The 19,521-nt window shown below is 40.0% G+C and overlaps 1 protein-coding gene across 2 annotated transcripts in view; it reads left to right on the top strand.

Moving 5' to 3' along the window:
• Nucleotides 1-19,521, top strand: part of LOC131248391 (SNARE-interacting protein KEULE-like) — a 57,823-nt gene that overhangs the window by 8,100 nt on the left and 30,202 nt on the right. For both annotated transcript variants that reach the window (XM_058248658.1, XM_058248659.1), the window contains 2 exons: nucleotides 9,318-9,399; nucleotides 9,930-10,008. In XM_058248658.1, the coding sequence (XP_058104641.1) occupies nucleotides 9,318-9,399; nucleotides 9,930-10,008 (161 nt within the window). The remainder of the gene's footprint in view (nucleotides 1-9,317; nucleotides 9,400-9,929; nucleotides 10,009-19,521) is intronic.

Below are 19,521 nucleotides of genomic sequence, written 5' to 3'. Positions count from 1 at the left end.
AAGAAATTCGCACAAAATTGTGCACAAACTGTCTCAAAACTTAAATAAGTCAAATGTTCATAAACTAAATGCAAATTGAAAATGCCCGATGGGCCCCGATGATTTCGCCGTGAAGGTGGTGTAATGAAGGTGGGTTGTGACGATCCAACGGTCCGATCGCACCATCCTCGCGATCCGACGGTCCAAATGTCTCCTCTAAGCAACTTACACATTTCATGAACACATGTGTAAGGTCTTCAACCTCTAGACACCCGACCTGTATCCGTCATCTAACCACATTGACACGGGTAACGCACGCCTCTTGCGTTGATATACTTTGAATGGCTTGGTGTCCGCATCAACTCCCCTCGACTGAGAAGATTTCGACTCTGGCGAGATAAAACTCTTGTGCTTTTCTAACAAATCTGGATCTAGTTGCTGCAGCTCTGCTTCTGTCAACCATGTACAGTCGGATGATGGTCTGTTCTTCCACTTCACTAAGTACCTCTGAAATCCACCGTCCCAAGTGGAAACAATTTGCTCATCCACAATTCCTTCAATTTCTTCTCTTATCTCAGGTATAGTAGGCATAGGTGGTGTAGGTTGGGAAGAAAATTCAGAAATTGGCCAATGGTTTGGAACAAAATTAGGGTCTATGGGATGGCTTGAACAAGGCATTAGATCCTCCACATTGAATGTGGAACTAATCCCCATGCGAGGTGGAAGATCTATCACATACGCATTGGACCCAATCTTTTTCAGAATCTTAAATGGTCCAGCACTGCGTGCTTGTAACTTCTTAACGGTACCTTATGGGAACCGTTCTGGCCTCATCCTAACCATTACATATTCACCCTCATTAAATTCTTGAATTCTACGATGTAAGTCGGTTGAAATTTTGTATTGTTCATTACTAGCATTTATCCGCCTCCTAATCTCTACATGCAACTCATGAATGTGATGGGAAAATGCATTGGCCTACTCTGAGGTCCTCTGGGTGACAGGCATAGGTAACAAATCTATGGGTAGTATAGGTTTGTAACCACTAACAATCTCGAATGGACTCATACATGTAGACCTATTAACTGAACTGTTATATGCAAACTTGGCGACTGGCTGGACTAAGTCCCATGTCTTAATGTGTTCACCTACCAAACATTGTAGTAGATTTTCGAGACTTCGATTCACAACCTCAGTTTGGCCATCAGTTTGAGGATGGTAGGTAGATGAGAACTGGAGTCTCATACCCATCATATGCCATAATGTCTTCCAAAAATAACTAGTAAATCGGACCTCCCTGTCAGACACTATGGCCTTAGGCAAACCATATAATCGAACTACCCCCTCAAAGAAAATCTTAGCTATGTTGGATGCATTTGAAGTTTTAGAACAAGGGAGAAAGTGGGCCATTTTTGAGAAACGGTCCACGACCATAAAAATGGAATCGTGCTTTTTAATTGTCTTGGGAAGTCCAAGCACGAAATCCATATTGATGTCTTGCCACGGTGCGTGTGGCACTGGCAATGGCGTGTACAATCTAGTATTCTGCTTCTTCTGTTTTGCCAGTTGACATGTTCGATACTGCCCTAAAATTTTGGCTATGTCTCGCTTGAGACTTGGCCAATAAAAGCGATCCTCTACTAGGGTGACGGTCTTATCTTGACAAAAATGGCCAGCAATACCTCCAGCATGAAGCTCCCAAACAACTAGTGCGGGGAATACAAAGTCGGTCTCCTTTGAAAAGGAAACCATCTTTCAGCACGAACTCACCCGAACTATGCTGGGCACCTAAGAGTGACGCGTATGTTCCTCCAAAATCTGGACACATGTGATACTCGTCTTTCAATTGCTCAAACTCGACAACTTCTACACTCAAGGAGTTGAGCAATGTCACTCTCCTACTAAGGGCATCGGTTGGTTTGTTTTCGATCCCGACTTTATGTTTTAGGACAAATGAATATTCTTGAAGAAACGCTACCCACTTGGCATGCCTTAGGTTAAGTTTCTTTTGGGAATTCAAATACCTCAAAGCCTCGTGATCAGAAAACAAGACAAATTTGTGCGGTAGAAGATAATGACACCAATGACGTAGTGACTGCACAACCGCATAAAATTCTTTGTCATAGGTAGAATACTTTTGTTTTGCCTCATTTAGTTTCTCACTGAAATAGGCAATTGGATGACCCTCTTGGCTTAGTACTCCTATACCTACGCCTGAAGCATCACACGCTACTTCAAAGACTTTAGCTGCGGCCTTAGACCATATGAACTCTCCCTTTTTAATGCAATCAGTAATGGGAGCCATAATAATGCTAAACCCTCGAATGAACTGACAATAAAATGTGGCTAAGGCATGAAAGCTCCTCACTTCATGTATGTTCCGCGGTTCAGGCCAGTCAACTATGGCCTTGACTTTTTCTGGATCTGCTCGCATCCCTACAGACGACACTATGAACCCTAAGAAGACAACCCTATCAGACAGGAATGAACATTTCTTAAGGTTCGCACATAACCTCTCCGCCCTCAGGACACTACAGACCTGCCTCAAGTGGTCGAGATGCAGCTCTTTAGTGGTAATATATATGAGTATGTCATCAAAATAAACCACTAAGAACTTCCCCATAAAGGGTCTCAAAACCTGGGTCATCACACGCATAAAAGTACTGGGTGCATTAGTCAAGCCAAAGGGCATGACCAACCACTCGTACAACCCATCCTTCGTCTTGAAGGCTGTCTTCCACTCATCTCCTGGGCGTATGCGTATCTGGTGATACCCGCTCTTGAGGTCTATCTTGGAAAAAATTGTGGATCTGGCCATCATGTCTAACATATCATCAAGCCTCGGTATCGGAAATTGATACTTGATCGTGATCTTATTAATGGCCCTACTATCCAAACACATCCGCCACGTACCATCTTTCTTAGGCGTTAATAGCGCTGGTACGGCACATGGACTCATGCTCTCACGGATGAAACCTTTTTGCAGGAGCTCATTTACTTGTCTATGCAACTCTGCATGCTCTGCAGGGTTCATCCTGTAAGGAGGAAGGTTCGGTAAAGAAGACCCCGAGACGAGATCAATGGCATGCTGGATGTCCCGCATAGGTGGAAGCTCATCCGGTAAATCCTTGGGGAATACATCACTGTACTCCTCAAGAATCGAAGTCACCTCAAGGGGTAACTCGACATGAACCTTGGGTGTAACTTCCCTAGCCATTAGGGCATACACCGTCAAATCATCCTCTGTCTTTCTCAAACTCTTTTGCATTTATGATATGTGGAGACTTTAGAATATATTTCCTCACATCCTTCCTTGACTCACTCGTTTTCACATCCCTAGCCTTGTCCGTGTGGCTCTTGGGTGACAACAGAGTAAGCTTGATTTTCTTGCCCTCATGCGTGAATGTACACATGTTCGAGCGACCAAAAATCGTGACATCTCTATTGTATAACCACGGCCTCCCTAGAATGATGTGACCTACATCCATTGGTAAAACATCATACCACAACATGTCTTTATATGAACTGATTTGGATGGGGACTAAACACTACTGGGACACAGGTATAGAAGACGTGTCAACCCTTAACCCTACAAGAAACCTTGTAGGGTTGAGGGTGAGGGATGGGCTTCAAACCCAAACGAGTGACTGTGCTAGTTGAGACCACGTTGGTGCAACTACCACTATCCACGATGACTTTGCAATTTTTGTCACCGCTCTTGATAAACGTGTAGAAAATTGTGCTTCTGTGCCAATCATCACTCTCCTTGGCCTGCGCCAAAGCACATCTAACTGCAACTAGTGGTGCAGTCTCTGGTTCTTCTTCTTCATAATCACTAGCAACTATCTCCGGGTGATATTCCTCGACTTCATAATCACCCATGTCATCTGCATTTTCATTTGACTCATCTATGACTAAGGCTTTCCCGTGAGTCTTTGCCATGCACTGGTATGCGAAATGACCTGTACCTCCACACTCATAACATCTCAAGTGACTACCACTGCCAGGATTGACAACAAGGACACATTTGCCCTTATCGTCCTTAGGCTTAGGCGGTGCACTAGCCTGCGACCTAGGCTAACTTCCAATGTTAGTTTTGGTTCCCTGAAAACCAGATCTAACAATAGAGTCTCGGGATTCAAAGCACCTCGTAACAAGAGACTTTAGGTAAAGCTCTAACTCCTGTACAACTTGGTAAGCCTGATCCAAGTCACTCATTGCATGGGTCATAAGCTCACGCTGTAGATCCATGCGAAGACCCACCTTGAAACGCGCCAGCGTCACTAAGGGATTCTCCTGAATATCACACTGCATCATATACTCCTCAAATTTTGCGATGCAAACGACATAGATCCTTGGCGTAATGCTTGCCATTGATCTAGGAGCTTTTGATGGTAAGAGAGAGGAAGATATTTTTCCTTTAATAACTCCATCTCTACCCAATGCGCGACTGGGACATCTCCTGATCTCTCGATCCTACGCTCCATATTTGTCCAAAATAATTTAGCTTGACCCACAAGTTTAATTTTTGCAAACCACACCTGTCGGTTCTCAGACATCTCATACCATTCGAAATAATGGTCCATGTCCACTAACCAATCAAGGAATGATTTTGGGTCAAGACGCCCATCAAAACTAGGAGCATCTACTTTAACACTCTTTAAGACCCTCTCATCGACATCATAACGGTCTTGATACTCGACAGTGGGCTACGAATATTGCGCCCTTTCACATCCTACCCCTCGGCCACGTGCTCCACGACCTCTACCACGATTTCTCACCCGTTCCTCAACTACTCCCCCTACGTGAGACTATTCATCCCCTCCAATGTCGGAGATTTCTCTTAGGAACGCTTCTATTTGATCCATACGGGTATTTGTGTTCCTAGATTGCGCCTCAATGTCAGCCAAATGTTGGTTGATCGTGTTCATCATCTCAGTCAACTGTTCCATATTGAAAATCGGGTGTAGACCAAATCCTCTACCAGTCCGAGTGGGCATACACAATAAGACTCAACTTAGGTTTCCTAAAACACGACTCTAAGAGATTGTTTTGACACAAGACTATAGACACCGATGATCCTAACCTTTAGAATGATGCAAATGTGGAAAAATTCAGATCTAGACTCTTTTTTTTTTTTTTTTTTGCGAATCTGAAAATTTCAGATCTAGACTCTATATGCGATGCATGAAACCCTAGAAAAAATAATAATAAAAAATAAAAATCTAGACTCTTGATAACTCGATCTAAGACGACCCAATGCAAGAACCTAGCTTTGATACCAAAAATTGATGTAGGACGACCTAATCCAACCTTAAATGAGCATGGTATATGAAATGGGTAGATTTATGCAATCTTAAAAAACAAATAAAATATCAGCCTTATACATCATAAAACAAGAAAGAAATAAGGTTAATATAGTATTGATTATGGCCATCCATCACAAACATGAAGTATTGAATCTTAAAATCTGAGTTTAGTTGGATCCGGCGAAAGATAGAACTTTCGTCTTGCAATAGGTCCGTCTAACGATCCAAGTGGATTTTCTAATTCAGGAAAAAATGGAATTTCCTGGATTGGGAAATCTGGAAAATTCAAAAAAGAATTGGTGGTTCTTCAAATTTAGATTTGGGTGATGGGTTTTATGTGGGGATGAAAATCTTTTGTGATCTAATGATTTAGATAAAAAGAAACAAGATTTGGCTTATAGATATGAAGATTCTAGGAGAAAAGGAAGAGAATGAGGTTAAAGAAAAGAGTACCTTGAGAAAAGAGAGAAGGAGAAAGAAGTAGAGGATGAGAAATCGTTTACCTGGGCCTCACGCCCTCTTCCAATCACTGGAAATCGAAGACGAAATTGTCAGAAGCAAAAATCTCACTTTTTCTTTTTCATAACATAACATAACATGCTATGGGTTCAGGGTAACCCTTATAAATTCGTAATTACATGAAATTACCAAAATACCCCTACTAAAAAAAGTTTTTTTTTAAAAAATTCGCACAAAATTGTGCACAAACTGTCTCAAAACTTAAATAAGTAAAATGTTCAAAAACTAAATGCAAATTGAAAATGCCCGATGGGCCCCGATGATAGCGCCGTGAAGGTGGTGTAATGAAGGTGGGCCGTGACGATCCAACGGTCTGATCACACCATCCTCGCAATCCACCGGTCCAAATGTCTCTTTTAAGCAAATTACACATGTCACGAACACATGTGTAAGGTCTTCAACCTCTAAAGACACGACCCGTATCCGTCATCTAACCACATTGACACGGGTAACACACGCCTCCTGCGTTGATATACTTTGAATGGCCTGGTGTCCGCATCACCCAAACCCGACCCGAGTTCTTCACAGGCTGAAAGTATGGGACACAAACCTGTTAAAATCAGCTCAGGTCCATTGGGTACCCACAGGTCCGTGCACCCACTGATAGCCCTAGATCCTGAGTTACTGCTTTGTTCTCAACTTTCCCCAAAAAACAGAAAAGGAAAAAGAAACTGTTATTTTATCATGAGAGAGATTACCCAATAAAGAAAAAGGAAATGTTAATTAAGCACAAACTATTGGGTACGCTAGTTTTTGGGAGGATCTAAGTATCATAGGTGGAAACACCTAAATGACCAGCTGGCCCTGACTCCCCCTTCTATTCCTGCCAAAATCTAGATTTAAATGACCTGGAAATTGAGGCCATTAAACTCTCTACATTATTAGAAGATCCATTGTATGATGTAAATGTTCCATGATGTTTTCTTGATTGATGTTACTAATTGTCTTGCTTTTCTTTTCCGTCTAAATGCGTGGCTGATTGAGAATAACTGTTTCCAAGGAATCTTAACCTCGTCTGTTGGGTGGTGTCTATAAATTAACACATTGCAAAGCTTCAGATAAGGTACAAAATTCGTTGCGAATGCAACTGCAATAGAAGATGACTGGACATGCAGCCTTCTCTATATAGCTCATAATGCTCCTTTAGTGAGAGATTCTACTTGCTTGATTGCTCATTTGGAAGAATTAAGTCTCTCGCAATACTAGCCTGATCTTGGATGCTGGAATATTTAACCCTAAACAGGTTCTGCTGTTTGCCAGTGAATTCCATTAGGTTTACTGTTCCTAAAATTTGGGAAGAACCCCAAACCTTAAGACCATGAGTCGAATCTTTTCATAATCATGAGTTCGTGCCCATCTCCAGCTGGTAGTGTGGTACAGTGATGGGTTGAAGTTGCACTAGGGAAGGGGAACTTGCTCAGGTCGAGGGATGTAGAACTATTCTTGGATTTGCCAATGTTTTGTTTTCTGTTTACTAATAAAAGACTGCTGTACTGATCAATGCATGGAACGGCATCATCTGATTGTTCTGTCTCATTGATTTATTCCAGTGGATCAAATGGAAAGTGCAATTTACCATTATTATATGCATGCCTATTCTTGGATAATATACGTATTTGCGAGCATGAATGTATAAAGGGAATGTTTCTATGCCCCTAGGAGCATGGATTATTACCAATTACCCATATCTTTTACTGCACATGTGGTTTATGTGAATGATGGTTTGATCACTCCATTGTGGGGTCCACTATGGGTTGGCCACTAAGCGAAATTGCCATGACTGGATAATCCAAACCATTAGATCAATGAACTTTTGGCCATGAACTGTGAAACATTGCAATATCTTCTAGAGTTCATTTGGTTCTATGTTTTCCATATTGTTATTGCGTAATGTATCGCCCCCTTGGGATATGGATACATATTGGTTACTGCTCGGTTGTATCTTATAATGTATTGTTGTTGTTGGGAAACATGGGGAAATTGGTCGAGTTTTTCAATAAAACTTCTGGGATTGTTAAAAAAGACATCAATACACACTTACAAATTAAAACATCACAAAAAAAGTGCACATAATAGGTTTTCTTTGTTTGGGGTCCTAGTCTATGCATTGTCTGGCTGAACTGATTCAAGTATATTCAAAGTCTATTCATATAATTTAAAAATGTAAGAAATGTATGGAAACACAAGCAATACATTTAAAAGCAAGAAAAGAAGTAGAAAACTAGAAATATACCTGTGGCTATGGCTCAAACCCACGGAGTTGTGCGGTGGCTCAACATTATCATCTCCATCTTGATAGGGCTGGGCATACTATTTTTGCTTCACAAACCAACAATACTATGCCCAGGTCATAGTAGAATGATACCGGTAAAGACACTATCTCACATTACTCCAGTACTCATCCTCTTCGATTTGAGAAATTTGGGGAAATTTTGAATTTTCCCCAATTTTTAGCAAATTGGCCCATCTTCCCCCAAATCCCAAAATTAGAGTGTATGTGATGATGGTTTCATCAAACACTCCTGAATACTCTGAAATTGGGGCCAATCGACCATTGATCGAAGTGGAATTTCAAAAAAAATAATTAACATTTTTAATTGAAACAATAATTTTTTTTTTTTTTTCTTCTTATGAAAAATCCCCAAATTACCATGAATCACTAGATTAGATTGCATCATTATTTGATTTTGTGTTTGGAAATAGATTGCAATTGATTTGCGAGAAATTAGAAATGTTGAAAATTTCCAATTTTTTGCAACTTGGCTCATCTCCCCCAAATCTTGAAATTGAAGCTCCAAATCCATGACTTTTCATGCAAAACATGAAGAATCGTAGATTTGTAACCATTTGACATTGATTTAAAATAATTTACAAAAAAAGAAAAGAAAAAAAGATTGAAAATTGAAAGTGCTCACTGGATTAAATAGGTGGGATATATTGACACTATTTGTGTGTTTCATTTCGTACTGGTGGGATGCAAGATATATTGTGGGATATATTGGCCGATATCGTCAATACTGAAAACATTGATTTGGTTGGACCATTGAGTGAACAGTATGAATCTTGTCCACATGTGCCATGGACCACTTGATGAACAATATGAATCTCATTCACACGCACTATGAGTACGGGTAAGAAATGGGAAGATGCTAACTCTAGTGCTATTGGAACTCCTCTCTACTCCTGCTCTCGGTCTGGCTCCTAGCTTCTAAGAGCCGAAGTAAGGTCTTCGGGCATGGGACATAGAGAGACAATTTGATCCTATCCTTAGTTGCACAAACCTTCTTACTCTGGTTCATGAACCTTCTTCTATGTCCTCGTTATGGGCTTTAAGGTTTATTACGTACATTATTTATATTTTGACCTTATTGCACAAACTCTTTTACATGGTTGAAACATTATTCTAATTAGAAAAAAGAATTACACTGTTATTTGCTTTATTCTTGTTTTTCTATGAAACCATGAATTATATCTCTCAAGTCTTTGGACAATTTGACTGATTGCCAACAGGTACTCATCATGGACAAAGTGACCATCAAAGTCATGTCTTATGCTTGCAAGATGGCAGATATCACGGAGGAAGGAGTTTCATGTAAGAAAAAAAATGTTCTCCTTTGAACTTGATCTTTGTGTTTGTCCTGTAGATATGCTACTTAGCTCATGCTTATTTGTCCTCATGTTCAATTGACTGTTAATAGAAACCTTCATTATCTTTGCCTTTCGCATAAGTTTACAACTCTCTTTATTCTCATCTCTTTTGATTGATGGCATAGCAAAATGGCCAAAATTCCATTTAAGTGGCGACATCTTCTTGTGCATTTGACTCGCTAACGTGGTCCAGATTTTCTGTTCTTCATGTCTTTGTAGATTTCTCTCTCATTTCTTAGATGCTGTCATTTCTCCTCAAATAGTTTAATAGGTCGCCATGTGATGAGTGTTATTGACATTGCTCTTAGATCCAGAGTTCATAGTTCTGGAATATTACCAATGATATATAAAATTGGTCAATTTTTTAAATTTTATTTATCAAAGATAGATATCCTATTGAAATAAGTTTGTAATTGAGTCTTCATTGTTGGTTTCTTTGCATAGAACTCATCGAGCTACTAATTTTCATGGCAGTGGTGGAAGACCTATACAAGCGGAGACAACCACTTCCCTTAATGGATGCTATATACTTCATCCAGCCAGTAAAAGAAAAGTACGTGTCATTCCTTCTCTCCCTTTTTGGTTGGCTACACACACACACACACACCCGCGCGCACACACACACAATGAGAGGAAACCTAATTAATAGTGTATGAGCGATGTTCTTATTTTTCATGGTTATGACCAGTGTTCGAAATATCAGTATCATGTTATGTATCGCATCCTTGGTATACAGATACGTATCGGTTATTGTACGGGGTATATCATTTGTATCGGGTAATTTATCACACTTTTTTGGAAACATGGGGAAACATTGGGAAAATGATTGAATTTTTCAATGAAACTTTAGGGATTGTTAAAAAAGACCTTAATACACACTTTTAAATCATAAAATCTCAAAAAAGAAGTGCACATGAAAGGTTTCCTTTGTAGAGGGTCCTAAGCTATGCACTTTCTAATTGAACTAATGCAACTATATTCAAATTAAATGCATAACATTTAGAGTGTATGTGATAATCATTTCATCAAACACTCCTAAATACTTCGAAATTAAACTCAATTGATAGCTGGTTGAAGGAAAATTTCAAAAAGAAAATTAATATTTTAATAATTTTTAGGTAGGAAATTATGGTAGATTAGCCCTCATACATGCTTTATTTCATGTTTGGAGTATATATGTGATGATCATTTCATCAAATACTCTTAGATACTTCGAAATTAGTCTCAATTGATATCTAGTTGAAGGAAAATTTCAAAAAAAAAAAAAAAAATGGAGAAAGGAAGAACCAATGGATATCAAAATCAAAGCTCCAACTCCATAATTTTTTCACGCAAAACATGAAGAACCAATGGATTTATAACCATTTGACATTGATTTATCATAATTTCAACAAGAAAAATTCCTAGAGAAGTAAAACCCTAGAGAACACTCCCATGACTGAGGCTGAAAAATTCCTAAAGCAACAATTGTTATGCTCAACCCAGATAGTCCAGAACACAACAAGGAGAATAATCCTCCATTTTCTTTTGCCCAGAGCTCCTCCAAGATCCGCATGCCGGGCATAAAGCAGGTCATCTATAGAACTTGGCATAACCTATAAAACCCCATCGAGATGGAGGACCATGCTCATGATCCTGTGTGGTATGATCGAAATCTCCCTCCCTAGTGAAAGGATTAAGAGGCCTTTGAGACTGACTCCCACACTGTGCTATATTATCGCCGCCATCGTCATCATCCCTGTCGCCGCCATCATCATCATCCTTGCTACTGTCAGTTACCATCACCTTCACCACCATCGCTGTCATCATCATCATTGGACCCACCCCCCGCATCACTCTCTGTCTCAATCCGGACGTCGGATAATGTCTCCTCGCCACATGTCCCGAATGATAGTAACTGCCACGGGTCGCCCTCTGCACTCCTCGTCAATGGGTCGAAAGCTGCATTAGGACATCGCTACGACTTCACATGAGCGTGAACATCAACACGTTGTTCCACTGCCTCCGCAGCCACATGCAGCTCTAATCGCCCATCCGAAGTATCCAACTCATTTGACCTAACCCACTAGTAAAGTGGGTCATGCTTATTGTCCTTAACGTATGCATGCTGTTCGATTGTTATCAGGTTCAGTGGGTTCTATGCTTTTCTTATTCCTTCGGAGTAGAGCAGCCTCACTCGTAGCTTCGTGTTGTAGTGGCAATACATTAGCTTCCGAAGTCCCTTTTGTACCTCAATCTGTTGCGCTTATTTGTGTGGATGAGGGAGAATGTGCTTCAATTCCTTTCACAATGCGACGAGGACATCGTCTGTGTGAGCACACAACCAGCCAACTGTTGTAAAACCTTGCAGTCACTCCCATACACGGCCCGCCATTTTTTGAAAGATCACTTGATTCATTAAAGAAGAGGGAAAAAAATAGAAACAGAAACAAGAAAAAAACAAACTAAACAGTCCGTTGAGGAAATGGACATTGCAGCGCTCCTAAAAAAAGAAAATCGGACTCCTTCACTTGGGCCTTGTTGACCGCCCGTTCCAGCAGCATACGTTTAGCCTGAGAAACGGTTGCCTCTACTGGGTTTGATGTGTTTTCAAAACATCTGTAGTTTCTCTCTTTCCATACGGCCCACCAAACTGCTAGAATTGACAGTCTCCAAAGCCGATTCTTGAGCTTGCCTATCCTGACACCGTGCCAAGCAAAGAGGAGAGAATCTGCCGAGGCCGGGCTGCACCAACTTATTCCAAAACACTGAAGAAACTCCGACCAAATTTTAGAAATGAACGGGCAATGAACGAGAAGGTGATCGATCAATTCTTCTTCTTTCATACAGCATAAACAGACGTTGACTATAGGCATCCCTCTTTTCTTCAAATTGTCTACCGTGAGGATCTTTTTCTGTCCCACTAGCCAACCAAACACCACTACTTTAGAAGGAGCCTTGTATTTCCATATGAGGGACAGCGGGTGAATCTCTAAAGCTGAAGACGAAGCCAGCGTCTGATAAAGAGACTTTACCGTGAAAGCACCATTTTTGTCTGATCTCCATGAAAGCCTATCAGCTGCCTGGTGATCAATTTTGAAGTGGTGAAGTCTGTAGAGCATATCAGCAAACTCCGACACCTCCCAGTCTTGAAGGAACCTTCTGCATTGAACATTCCAGACAACAATATCTTCACCTGATGGGGAAAAGCATCTGTCTATCACAACAACTTTGTTAGGGGCTAGCTGAAAAATGTTAGGAAAGACATCTTTTAGAGGAGAGTCTCCCAACCAAATATCTTCCCAAAACCGGATTCTATTACCTCTACCTGGAATGAAACTAACTCCCTTTAGAACTTGATTCTTCATCTGTAAAATACCCTTCTAAAGGGCTGATGCCCTGTAGGCGGAGGAAGTCATAGACCACCAACCGCCCTCCACAGTGCCGTATTTACTCTTGATTAGATTGTTCCAAAAATTGTCGTCTTTTGTTCCCAATCTCCAGATCCACTACCCGAGGAGAGCAGAGTTCATGTGCTTGAGGTTTTTTATACTTGCGTCACCTTCTTGGAAGCTTTTGCACACCTGCCGCCAATGGACGAGATGGAATTTTTTCTTATCTGTCTTACCATTCCAAAAGAACTCCCGTCTCAACTTATCTAACACATTTAGGACGTGACCCGAACATCTGTAAAGGGACATGAGGTGAATGGGCAGATTCGAAAGGGCCGCGTTGATGAGGGTTAAGCGACCTCCTCTCGAGAGATATCGGCATTTCCACTTTGATAGATAATTCTCGAACCTATTAATCACCTTGTCCCACGCAGCTTTAGGAGGCTTTCCGATACATAAGGGAAGGCCAACAAATGAAGTTGGGAGAGTAGCCGCCGAGCAACCAAATTGATTAGCGTATTCCGAAGTCTCCTCTTCCTCCATATTGATGCCAAACTCCTTTGATTTCACCAAATTAACTTTCAAACCTGACACTGCTTCGAAACAACGGATGGAGATGAGTAAGTTATCCACCTTATCTTGACCTGCCTCGCTGAAAATTAAGGTGTCATCCGCGTACTGAATATGGGAAATTTTGGAGTCCATTCCTCTAACTCTTATGCCACTTAAAATGCCTTATTCTTGCCCTTTTTACAACATTCTGGATAAAGCCTCCCCTACTATTAGAAACAGGAATGGGGACAAAGGATCGCCTTGGCGCAGGCCTCTAAAATTTTTGAAAAAACCTTTTGGGGATCCATTTATAAGAACCAATGAGTGGGCCGACTTGATACACTCTCCAATCCATTGTCTCCACTTGACACCGAAGCCCATCCTCCTTAGCATGTACTGAAGGAAGTCCCAATCGACATGATCGTACACCTTTTCTATGTCCAACTTACACATAATATACTTCAATCCAGATTGCCATTCACTTGCAAATTATAAATTTTTTCGGTAGTTTTAAATTTGTTAATATAATATGAAAACTAAGTTTACCGCGACAACTCACACGCCATCATGGTGCTCATTGGCCTCACCGCAGCTTGACACTCACATTCCAATCGCATCACGGAATCATACAATCTATTGATGGCATATAACACCAAGTATGGAATGGTTAAGATGATGATAGGGAGAATGTAAGTGCAGAACATATTTACTTCATTACCGAATGCGCCTTTTCCCGGACAGTGGGGGAATAAGTGATTGTACACCTCATGTACAACCATCTTCAATGAATTATTTTCAGTCTTTGGCTATAGCGGTATTTGGGATTAAGGAAATATGTTGAAATGCAATATGGTTCAAATATTTACACATCAGTACAATAAATATAAGGGATACATGATATGCGAAGAACTAACAAAGTACTACAACATATAGACAAAAAAAAATAATTATAACTACTTACCAGCTTGATGAAGTGAGTAAGAAAGTGTCATTTCCCAACGGCCATTGATTATTGCATGCATCTACTTATATGCCTTGGGGGTTTTAGCCTTGATAACGTCTTTCATCGGCTGTATGAACACATACAATGACCCCATCGACGGATCTGTCTCATTTTTGACTATCCTCAACACAACATAAATGGGCTGCAGAATAGCTGTGTTGCGCACGTGCTCTCGAAACGCTTTGCTTAACACAAGCTTCTCGATTCTCCAGGCTACTCTTTTTGACTATTATTCCAATCCGCGTATTCCTGATAGCTGAAAAGCTCTTGTAGCCCCTGCTTGTGTTTGAGGAGGCTATTTAAGGTGATATAATTTGTGACGAACTGTGTTACCTCGGGGCGCACTATATCCCCACCACACCTCTTACGCATTGTGGATAATAACCATGTGTAGTTGTATATGAAGGTCGTGATGAGCCGTGCATTAGTAATAACAGCCTTCACTGACGACCTATCCTCGATCGCTTCTAGTATTAGGTCAATGCGATGGGCTACGTAGAGTGTCTAGTACATATGATTCTTGTCCATTATATCATTCCCCACCTTGTCAAGTGCACTCCTAGTGTCCGTAATAAACTACACAATGTTCTTCCTTCCAATATCTTGTATGACATTGTGCATTAGTTTGTAAATATAGTCTGTGTTTTTAATTTTATTATGACATTCGTGTACTTTAGGAACACCGACTGTCCCTTGCAATAGACTATAAAATTTATAACTGACACCCTCGTCAGTCCAGTCCAACTGTCACACATACAATGCAACCATACATCTCCCATGACTGTCTATATGAATCCATGTAAGTCTTTTTCTCTGCGTACTCATCATCCAAATACTACCTCGTGATCTCACGGGGCGTCGGCGTCTGTACACCCTACTCCCCACTTCCCCTTGCTCTACTCCTCCCATCATGCTCATGGGTAGGCCTCTCAAATGTAGGCATACTTGCTTCCCACTGCCTCTCTTGATCCCTTTTCCATTGATCCCGCAAGGACTCCTGAATTGCGCGTCTATATGTAGGACCATCCTCGTTACTGAGATCCACTATATCTTTGTCACCTACATATGGTGGCTACCCCAACTCCTCCCTAATCTTCATCTTAGCTTGGTCATCTCTTTATCTTTACATTTTTTTTAACACAACCCTCATTTTTGCTATCACGTCTTGTGGGCACTTAGGGCAGTCCACAACATTGTGATACGCTCCCGCTATATGCTCCTTCAAGTGGGTTACCCTCCCACTCTTCGACACATGGCCACATGTATTACATATACTCCCCAATCAATTATTGTGAACGGGCTAGCTGTATTTCCATTCTATATTAGGTTCTCCTTCTTCCTCTTGACATGTTTTACCTGCAAAAGAACATTTTGTTAACAAAGGGAAGCTACCACATTCAAAATAAATTTTGAAAAAAATTATATTTTAAGAATTATTTATTATTTTATTAAATAATTTATTTTTTATTTTTTATTTTTTTATAAATTCCGAAAATTGACAAAAACACATTAAATCAGTAGATCAACCTCATACATATTTGGAGTGCAACATTACAAGTAATTTGGAAGAAATAGGGGAAAATTTTAATTTCCCCAAATCGGGTCACCTACACTTGTATTTCAAAACTAGTGTGTATGTGATGATTGTTTCATCAAACAATCATAAATACTTTGAAATTAGTCTCAATTGATAGCTGGTTAAAGGGGAATTTTGAAAAAAAATAAATTAATATTTTAATTTTTTAATTAAAAAATATATATTTTTTGAAATTTGACAAGGAGTTAACAAATCAGTAGATCAGGCCTCATACATGCTTGATTTCATGTTTGGGGTGCAACATTGCAAGCAATGTGGGAAATTTTGAAAATTCCTCAAATTGGGGAAATTTCAAAATTTCCCCAATTTCTCCCAAATTTGGCCATCTACCCTCAAATCTCAAAATTGAAGGTTGAAATCCCAGATTTTCTATGCAAAACATGAAAAATCAAGGTTTTATTATGATTTCGTACTCATTTTATATGATTTAAACAAAAAGAAATGGATCGAAATGTGAAATACCTCATCGATTGAGAAACGGCCCCAGATATGAGAAAATGATGAATCTGATTTGAGATGTTGGTTTTTCTCCCATATGCTTGCACAAGGACCCATAAGGTACTTGGAAGAAATTTGAGGGAAAAAGGGGAAAAATGGGTTTAAGGGAGGTTTTTTTAAAGCAAATGAGGTTTCCTGCGTGGTATTGTTGATATCGACAAACATCAATGATACCCAATAAAATACTAAAAGGAAAAACACACGAGGCATTAATATTGGCAAAATATTGCTGATACACTGTGATGATTTGCGACAAATTGTGATATATCGCTCGATACACATGAATATGTGTTTTCCAGTTACATTCTAGGGGTTTTTCGTATCGTTGGAGTGCGATATCATTATTATCAGTTAATAGTATCGATACTACAAACACTAGGAAGGAGTTTTTCTGTATGTTCTCTCACAATGGATGTGCCACAATGCAGACAATCAAGCTTTAGCAGTTACCTGAGGAGCTAAGCCATTGTATCTATCCCAAAGTCACACTTACGACATCATAATAGACACTGGAGCTTATAGAACTGGTCCTTGTGCTCTACAAAGGTGCTGAAAATATTCGATTCCTAATAACATTGCCATCATGGTTTGAGCTAACTCCACCTCTCCCCCAACAGCTACACTATCCCGAAGACCCGGTTACTAGTTTCTAAGCAGGGGGTCAGGTTGCAGCTTGGTTTGTTTGTATCACTTCCTGTTGGTTCTAGCACACTCTTTCCTGATTCAGGACAACTAACCACTTGCTCTAAGAGCTTGAACTAATAGAGTGTGGCAAATCAATCCTTTTATCTCATAGCCCAGGCTCCACGTCCCATGGGTTAGGTCCTTGGTCGAACCCCCTTCGTGATCCCCACATCACATGGGTTCTATCTCACCTGGGCCACCCACTTCACATGGAATGCCCACCCCGAGTATGCCCTTGCATCCCACAGGCTACCCCACTTGAGCCCAATGTGAAAATTGATGCAAGGACATGTGATGACCTAACCGTAGATGCATGTATAATTAGGTTAAAGAGATTCAAATAATAAAATTAATCAACTAATTGTTTTCAATTAAGGGGATTAAGCAAATCTCAATACAGAGATGAAATCATTCTGTCAGGATTATGCCCCTTGGCATAAAATCACGTAAACAGTAAGAAAAAAAGGAAGACATAGGGATATGAGGATATTCTAGATCTAGTATAAGTCCACAGTCGGATCCGATTCTCCTGACTAGCCTCCCTCTTTTCCATTCAAACCAAATGGGAATATCTAGAGAGGAACTAAAGAGATGAAGACGAGATAGGTTCGAGATTAAAGAGAGTACGGATTCTATGGCATCAAAGAAAAGAAGACAACTGATTCTTACTTTTTCCTGCACCTCAAAGATTTGCAAAGAAGGAAAATATGAAACCGGGGTGAAATCCTCAACACCCAAGGGCCAATCTTGAAACCCTAATCTCTTTGGTAAAAGAGAAAGGAAGCATATGAATTCTCATTCATTCCGTCATAAAAATAGGGTTTCTCACAGTGTATATATAAGCCATGAAAAAAAATAAAAAGTGCACTAAAGCCCCTGAAAACAAGGAAAAGAACAAAAATATGCTTAAAAATAAGACACCCGTGTGACGGTGTGAAATCTGCCCTTTGGGCTTGCGGTCAGGGTGTGGTCATGCTGCTCCTGCACTCTTAGTGCATTAGAAAATGGGTCCGATGGACCCGACGTACATTCACATCAACTCTTCCGCTCCAGTACTCTGTTGGCGACGCCTTCTCCTCTGGTATACTCTAAAGGGTGCACCACTGATGTCCGCATTAAAAATGCCCCCGCATTATTTCCCTATCCCGGTACTTATGCTATTACACTACTTATTTTGGCCATCAGGGGATGATCTTGGTCTGGTTGCTCCACACTCCAAGGTTGGGCGTAATTAGTTAATGAGGTTTTAAGTTGGACCCTGGGAAACTACTTAGAAGCAGAGAAGGTTCGCTGGAAAGATTGCCATTGATAGGGAGCTCTTTTATTTGCAATTTAAGATGGAGATCAAGGAAATGAGTAAGGATTCCACCCATTTTATAGATTTCACTTGAGTTGGTGCCATTAATGTGAGTTGGCTCAATGCTCAGGAACTCATCACATGGTGCACGCTGGTTGGTTCCCTAAAAAGTTTTAGTCCTTTCAGGTGGTGCTAGCTATAATGACATTCCAGCTTTGCATGGTGTGTCATCTATCGGTTCATCTACTTTGCTCTGTTCCATCGTTGTTACCACCTTCATTGGAATTCATATTGCCTGCAAAAGTCTCGTATCTCAGGCTATGTACTTGAGGATCCTTGAAGATAGCCCTCAACATTATCTTTTGTGATGTAAGATGAGGGTTGTCTAAGCCAAAGTGATATATGGGATCAATTTCCAGATTAATACAGTTAAATCAAGTATGAAAGAAATATGTATCCAACTACAAACTAGAGAATTCGAGTTTAACTAGCTAGGTTCTAACCAAAATTGTCATCCCATCATGCATAATCAATATAAAGTCATGAAAGAATGGTCCCTATGAGACATGGGAATCCCATTCTAGCATAAGATAGTCCCAACGCTAAACTAGATTGATAGTTTCAAGTTTAAACACAATTTGGGGCTAAAGGTTCAAAATAGAAAACCTATGATTAGGGTTTAGGGGAAGATTAGGGTTAGTCGCATATGCGGCCGCATATTTTTTTTGAAATATATATATATATATATATATATATATATATATATATATAATAGGGAAACTTTCAAAAAAAAAAAAAAGTAAAAAAATATAAGAAACTAAGGGGAACTTTTCTAAGTTAATAGATAACTAATTTTACATATTTAAAATACATTTGAGAGAAAAAATCAATTAAGCAATGAATTAAACATCAAGTCATTGACATTCAATAATATAGTTAATAAGAAGTAACAACAAAATCAACAAGCTATTTATTTATTATTGTAGAAAAGCAACAAGCTATCTTCCTTGAAACTTAAAAGTGCTTGAATCATGATCTTCCAACTTCCAAGAGAGAGGCGATGT

The sequence above is a fragment of the Magnolia sinica genome, chromosome 6 (genome assembly GCF_029962835.1).
Source record: "Magnolia sinica isolate HGM2019 chromosome 6, MsV1, whole genome shotgun sequence".
Lineage (NCBI taxonomy): Eukaryota > Viridiplantae > Streptophyta > Magnoliopsida > Magnoliales > Magnoliaceae > Magnolia > Magnolia sinica.
Note: the sequence above shows the minus strand (reverse complement) of the source record. Positions and strands in the feature narration are given on the sequence as shown.